The sequence below is a fragment of the Phoenix dactylifera genome, unplaced genomic scaffold (genome assembly GCF_009389715.1).
Source record: "Phoenix dactylifera cultivar Barhee BC4 unplaced genomic scaffold, palm_55x_up_171113_PBpolish2nd_filt_p 000153F, whole genome shotgun sequence".
In the NCBI taxonomy this organism is placed as follows: domain Eukaryota; kingdom Viridiplantae; phylum Streptophyta; class Magnoliopsida; order Arecales; family Arecaceae; genus Phoenix; species Phoenix dactylifera.
The window spans coordinates 867,470-874,415 of record NW_024067702.1 but is presented as its reverse complement, the minus strand read 5'-3'; the positions used below and the strand labels follow the sequence as shown (position 1 = coordinate 874,415).

The 6,946-nt window shown below is 41.5% G+C and overlaps 1 protein-coding gene across 1 annotated transcript; it reads left to right on the top strand.

Moving 5' to 3' along the window:
* Positions 1–2,757: 2,757 nt before the first annotated feature.
* On the top strand, positions 2,758–4,974 carry LOC120104974 (transcription factor bHLH94-like). Its single transcript, XM_039116996.1, has 3 exons — positions 2,758–3,473; positions 4,246–4,665; positions 4,776–4,974. The coding sequence occupies exons 1-3, from the start codon at positions 2,964–2,966 to the stop codon at positions 4,869–4,871; spliced, it is 1,026 nt and encodes a 341-aa protein (XP_038972924.1). The 5' UTR covers positions 2,758–2,963; the 3' UTR covers positions 4,872–4,974.
* The last annotated feature ends 1,972 nt before the right edge of the window (positions 4,975–6,946 follow it).

The following is a 6,946-nucleotide window of genomic DNA, read 5'->3' as shown; positions in this document are numbered from 1 at the left end:
TTTTTATGTGATAAACTGATAAGATAAATTTTAACTCCCTCCCAGCGTCAGCAAGGGAGGGAATTATGGAGGTGTGGGATTCGTGATCAGAGACCAGGACGCCAAGTTGGTAGCGGGCGGAGAGAGGCGAATCTTCGATACGTCTGTTGCTTGCGCTGAGCTTAGAGCGGCATGGGAGAGCATCTCCTATGCATGGTTGGTGTTGGGCGCGAATCGCATACTTTTCGAGGAGGACTCAGCCACGGTAATTGGTAATTGAGTGGATTCGTGGATTCGAGGTCGAGGATGTGGTGCGAAGAGGAGGCCGTTGCTCCATGACGCCCACAAACTACTGAGAGAGTGCATCTTCTATCAGGACGCCCATAGACTACTGAAAGAATGCATCTCCTATCAAGCCACACATGTATACAGAGAAGCCCACAGTGCTACAGACTGGGCTGCCTCCTATGCAGCCCACCATTCCGGAGGTTTCATTTGGACAAGCCACGGGTCAGTGCCTGTGCCTTTATATAGCTTTCTATTTTCTGATCTTGTGGGCCGTATTCATTCTGATCGAGTGTGAGTCGCCGTTGTCCTAAAAAAAAAAAAAAAAAAACTAAACTACGCAATCCGGCGGCTACTCTAAATCCTTCCCTGAACCTTGGTCTAGCTGACTGGCGCATGGAGTATCCATGCAAGTTGCATCCATGGGCCTTACGATCAACCTCCACCTAATCCAGAACGGGCAGCCATGGCCCCACACGGTCCATCCATAAACCTACGTACATTATCTTGTTCGTATTATCCAATAATTAATGCAGCAGTAGTGTGATACAGCCGTGCATAGGAATAATTGCCGGGTCCGGTGAGCAAAAGGTCACGTAACAAGTCATCTGAAATATCACTCCGCCGGGAATCTTGTCTGATGGAATGCATTAAAGAATCAATTCCATGCGCAATTAGTGTTAAGCCTGTGATTAGAATAACAATAACAGTTGTCCTCCTGTGAATTTTGTAGGGAAAGGAGGGACAAAAGAGGAACCTACTTGCACTCTTCTCATTTCTTTATAACGTCACCAGATCATCCATATAGAGCTTGAACAAGGAATATTAGTGACGTAACCAACATTTAAATGGGGGCAACATCACCCGGTAGCAACGTAACTCTTTAACTTAGGAATACCATCTACCAACTTTTAGCGATAATGTCTCTCAATTAAGCTGTTCATGTGTCAATTTTGTGTGAGGCTCAGGTAAATCCAGTTTCTGCTACTGAATTACACCATTTGCACCATTTATACTTAAATCCAAAGCTATGCATCTGAAACTAGATGATGTATCTATATATACTCGAATGGTTTAATTTATCCAATTTACTAAAAAGAAAAAAAAACTAGGTGATATAATTAGAATTGCTAGGATAAAAAAGTGTTTCATGAATATACTAAAAAGGGAAGAGAAAACAATAACTATACCTTTGACAAAATAATGAACCAAGGAATTGTTAAAATTGTCATTTCTTTTTATGGCCTAGAATGCAAATCTCAGCTGTAAATAATAGAGCAAACAATGCATAGTTGCTAAAATGAAATTGTGGCTACAACGCTAATCTATATTTAGACACACACTCAAAAATGCAAAAAGATAGAACATAAATATGTTGTTAATTCCTCAAATGATAAAGGTTAATGGAGCATAGCTTTTCTAGATCAAAAATTAAACAGTATGTCACATCTACCACGTTGTCAGAAGAATTATAGCTAGTAGCCTTCATTAGCAAATTAATAGGATAAATTTTTTGTTTTCTGTACATGAGGTCTGTAGGTAATGTGGGCTATAGAAAGAGTAGCCCTACCTCACTAATCCTATAAAACATTGCATGCATCTCTTGTTCAACCACCAAGAGACTTCAAAGTAATTAGTGAGCACCGTCAAACCTAGGAAATGGATTGTTGATGTTTGTCTATCTCCACAAAGTGTAGATGGTTAAGTATAAACATACTATGACATATATATATATAGTGCTTGGAGGAGTAATAAAAAGAAGTGTTGCTGCAATAAAATCCAACTCTCAGATTACGTAATTTGTGCCATGAACAAGTTGAGTCAATTATGAATTGCAAGGGAGAATTTATTTTGAATTGCACCATTTAAATTACCAAGCAAGTACTTCAAAGCAATGATTTCTAAATTATGATATCATCCATGTCCCATGCCCCTTTGGACTGCAAAAAGCTAATATTTTCAATCACCTCCATTAATTTCTTGCTCCTAGCTTCTAAAATATAGCAAAGACTGACCGACCGAACATGAAAACAAAGCTGGTAGATTATATTATAAGAATGTGAGGATATGCATGAACTGAGAGTAGGCAGAAGTCTAGGGAAAGGCAGTTCAGTCTCCATGGCAGGTGGGTAATTGCAGGGTGGAAGAGAAGTGACCCTGTGCTCCAGATCAAGCCCTGGAATGGTGGTCACATGTCCATTTTACTTCAGTCACAGCACTAACACATGCCCCCCTATCCACCTCCTTTTCTTGTCTTGTTTTTTTGATGAAGACCTCCTTTTCTTGTCAGTCCTTTCCACAAGCCTTTTTACCACCCTTTGCTCTATGCATTGGACCTTAGCAACCGACCAAATTATAGCCAAATGGTAACAAAAAGGCACCCCTTTTCCTATAACCCCTTGTATATATAATATATTTATTCGTAATTTATCGTCGCCCTACACTCTCCTAGTGCAAATAAAACACACCACTGCTCCAACTCACCACCATGTTACATGCTACATGCTGCTTTCCCTCACTCTCTTGCCCTCACGTGGCAGCCTTGTGTGTTGTTTTTGTTTTGTCTCATGCCTTTAAAATCCCATTTCTTCTTCATCTCCCCATAGACGAAAGGTGAGTTGGGGCTGTATGTGTTTGAGTCTATGCGAGCTTTCCTTGGGGTGGGTGTCCATAGATTTGCCCTCCAGAGTTAGAGAAAGATGGCGCTAGATGCTGTGGTTTTCCCACAAGACCTCTTTGGTTGCACCTTGAAGGAGATCTGCACCGTGGAAGGAGGAGCATGGAACTACGGTTTTGGTGGAGTGGAGGAGAAAGGGGTAGTGCTAGAATGTGAGATGGGTGGTGGAGGTGGTGGTGGTGGTGGTGGTGGTGGTTGTGGGGTGAGGCAAGACCAAGGGAGGGGGAGGGTTGATGGAGTGCATGGGAACTGGGACTCCTTTTGCTCCTCCTTGGTGCAAAACCTTGAGGAATGGGATGTGAATTCCTCACCACTATCGGAGACAGGTGCCAAGGATGAGGGCTTCGTCAGGGGCCAGGAGGCGGCGGTGGGTGGCCGAAGGAAGAGGCGGCGCACCAAGAGTTCCAAGAACAAGGAGGAGGTCGAGTACCAGAGGATGAGCCACATTGCGGTGGAGCGCAACCGGCGAAAGCAGATGAACGAGTACCTCGCCGTGCTCCGGTCCCTCATGCCTCCCTCCTATGTGCAAAGGGTCTCTCTCTCTCTCTCTCTCTCTCTCTCTCTCTCTCGCTCGCTCGCTCGCTCGCTCGCTCGCTCGCTAGCTCTCCCCCCCCCCCACTCCCTCCCTCCCCTCCTTTTTGGTATCCATGGATCTGAAATCCTGGAACAATGAATTATTATTTCTTCTCCAGTTGCACCTCACCATTTTTTCTTCTTTCTATTGGCAATTTAAGTAGGATAAATCTTATTTTTGGTCAGACCTTCATTTTTCCTTAGCTTTGCATTTGTGTGTGTGGTGGTATTTTCCTCAATCAAATGTCTTGCGTTTGGTTCAAAGTTTTTGGAGCCATGGTGGCAGTTCTGCAAGAAAGGCTGGCGAAGGACCTGTCTCCTTTAGTTTTTACATCAGCAAGGAATCTAAAATCTCATGCAGCAATGCATGAAAAGATGCACTTTCTTGTTTTACATGTTTGTATATTCTAGGCCTAAAATCGATCATTAACGAGTTAAGCGCTCTCTCTCTCTCAAAAAATAAAAAATAAAAAAATAAAAAAAAAGGAGTTTGATTACTTCATCTCCAGTGATGGTTTCTTCCGATCATCTCTTGTCAATCTCCACCAAAGCATGAAAAGATGCACCTTCTTGTTTCACATGTTTGAAATTTGAAAGCTGTAGGCCTTACAATCAACTATATCAATAATTAATCAAGCACTCATATTTGATCTCTAAAGATGGTTTCTTGTAATTAATTCTAGTGAATCTCCCCCGGTCAGAAGTTCTGAAGTTGATTTCTTTATGGATAGGGTGATCAAGCATCAATAATTGGTGGAGCGATAAATTATGTCAAAGAGCTCGAGCAACTTCTCCAATCTCTCGAGGCTCAGAAGCGACTCAAACAAAGATCCGACACAGCCCCATTTGCTGATTTCTTCACCTTTCCACAGTACTCATCATGCTCTTCTTGCAGCACAAATAGCACTGCAACCACTGCTGCTGCCACCGCCACCAACAATACTAGCAAGGTGATGGCTGAGAACCAATCGGCCGTAGCTGACATCGAGGTAACCATGGTGGAGAGCCATGCCAATCTCAAGGTCCTCTCGAGGCGGCGACCCAAGCAGCTGCTCAAGTTAGTGGTGGGCTTGCAGAATCTGCAGCTCACAACACTCCACCTCAATGTGACCACCATGGATCAAATGGTTCTCTTCTCATTTAGTCTCAAGGTATTGTTAGCTCACAATTGTTTAGATGTCAATTATTTGGTATTTGATCCCATGAATTGCCATTTAATTGATTGTATACTCTTCTATTGGGTGTTATCTGATTGGTGCAGGTAGAAGATGACTGCCAATACACATCGGTGGACGAGATTGCAACTGCAGTCTATCAAATGGTTGGGAAGATTCAGGAGGACTTTGGTCTTAATTAGTTTGCTTGTAATCCTAACCATGCCATATTGTTGCAGTCTCTTGTGTTCTGATATATTATTTAGAATCTTGTTTGCTGCTTAAATGCCAATGGTTTGATTGCCAGTAGTATCTAGCCCTTCAAAGAGTAGAGCTATATTCAATAGAAGAGATATGCTCAGTACCCTATGAAATCTTTTAAAAACTAGCGCTTATGCAGCGGATTAATTCAAGCCAAAAAAAAAAAAAAAACCCTTTCCATCAATTAATTTCATATCTGATGAAAGAGCTCATTGACAGATCTGAGCAAAGGTGCAGGAGAAATGAGGTGGGTATATCATGAGGATGGATCTTTATTTCCTTTTCAAATGAAAGCCACCTAATTGAGGGAAGAGAATAGTTGTCATTAAAGTTGTAAAGGAGCTGAGCTTTTGAGTTGTGATGATGGGAATTGACAGTGAGAGGTAGAGCTTTGTCATGAGGGATCCAATGGGTATAGATGTGGGCTCAAAAAGGGTGAGACCAACTAAAATAAAGGGAAAAGAAGGACAAAAATATAATACCGACTAAAGGAAAAGGCTTTAGAGTGCAGTACAATTTCCCATGTCATTTCGTTGGTCAGGAGATCCTGTGAAGAGGGTCTTTCTCCAAGTCTTAAGCTGAATGATTAAAAGGTGAAATGCCTGGGGACAACTTCTATCATGTGGTTTCGTAAAGACAGGAAGAATACTGCAAGGAGATGTTTGCAGTCTAAGTAATGCATAGGAAGGAAAACTAAATAGCAAGAAAACGACCAAAGGTCCGTACTGTTCTTGTGAGTCATAGTCCTTCTGATGGTTGTAGATGATCTAAGTATAATGGGCAAATGGTCCCTCTTACAAAGATCCACATGTTTCAGATGATGATTTCATTCATTGATTCAGTATCTTATTTTTTCGGTCTTCCCTAATTGATGTACGTCACAGTGATGGACCAAAAGAGAAGCGTAAGTGCAGTTACAGAAGCATGCAAGTCCTCTGAACAACTAGCTCGCTTGTATGCGCATGCACAAGCATATGCACACATATGCCTAAGCAGACAGATTTGCCCAGTAATGAAATGTGATGCAATATTGTTTTTGAGAAGCTGAATTAGAGTGCGTATAAAGGAAGCTTGCTCGGAACTTCTGAGAATCTCTGACCCTCAGACAAACAGGCCAGATTTACTAATAAAAGAATGGGCAATCAAGTTCCAAGGGTTCTCTAAAGCCAGTTCTCATCCTCCAATAAATCTCGGCTAAATAGGCACGGAGTTCTTTTTGAGAAAAAAAATTGGTGAGAAGTTCATGGAGGTAAGATTATCTGTCTCCGTACCGGATCCCAAGCATAGTATCAATACAGTATGGTATGAAATTTTTTTGACATACTGAATATCGGAACACCATCTGTATAGGATACTGGTACCAAACTTGTATGGTACGGCATGCCCGTATTACCTGATTTGGACCGGTACGGCATATCATGGATAAAAGTCCTTTAGACATAAGTGGATGACCCAATAGCAGAAAGAGGCCTTTCTCACTGTTTTGATAGTTTAAGCTAATAAAATCTTTTTATGAATGCAGCGTAAGCACATGAAATCAGGGAGAGATTGTTTGTGATCTCTAAGAGACAGGGACAGCCTAGACAACTAAAGCTTTTTTATGTTTTTAACTGGGAAGTAAAGGGAATGTAAAATGTAAAAAATGAAGATTAGTACTATGTGCATACTGAAGATGATTGTTAGATTGGGTCCACATTTACACCCTCAATTATTTCCTTTCTCTTTCTGCACCCTGACAGAGCGCTAGAAAACATGACATATGAAAATGGTTAGAGCAGGAAAATCATTACATCGCTTTCAAAATATCCTAGAAGTCACCAGGAGTATTGAAGTACCGGCAATGAAACAGGTGATTAGTAGGGTTAATAGCAAAGACGGTAGGGTAACATGGTTATACCTTATCCTATAAATTGAGAGAGAGAGAGCGCATGCGAAGTAATCATTTGATATTTTATAACAAGCTCAAAATGTAGTTATCTTGGATAAATGTTTTATAATAGCTTTTGAAGTCATGGAA

Excerpts from the sequence above, each read along its gene's own strand:
- LOC120104974 (XM_039116996.1), top strand. The coding sequence starts at position 2,964 with ATGGCGCTAGATGCTGTGGTTTTCCCACAAGACCTCTTTGGTTGCACC. Across the intron at positions 3,474-4,245 it reads CTCCCTCCTATGTGCAAAGG|GGTGATCAAGCATCAATAAT; the intron begins GTCTCTCTCTCT and ends CTTTATGGATAG. Across the intron at positions 4,666-4,775 it reads TCTTCTCATTTAGTCTCAAG|GTAGAAGATGACTGCCAATA; the intron begins GTATTGTTAGCT and ends TGATTGGTGCAG.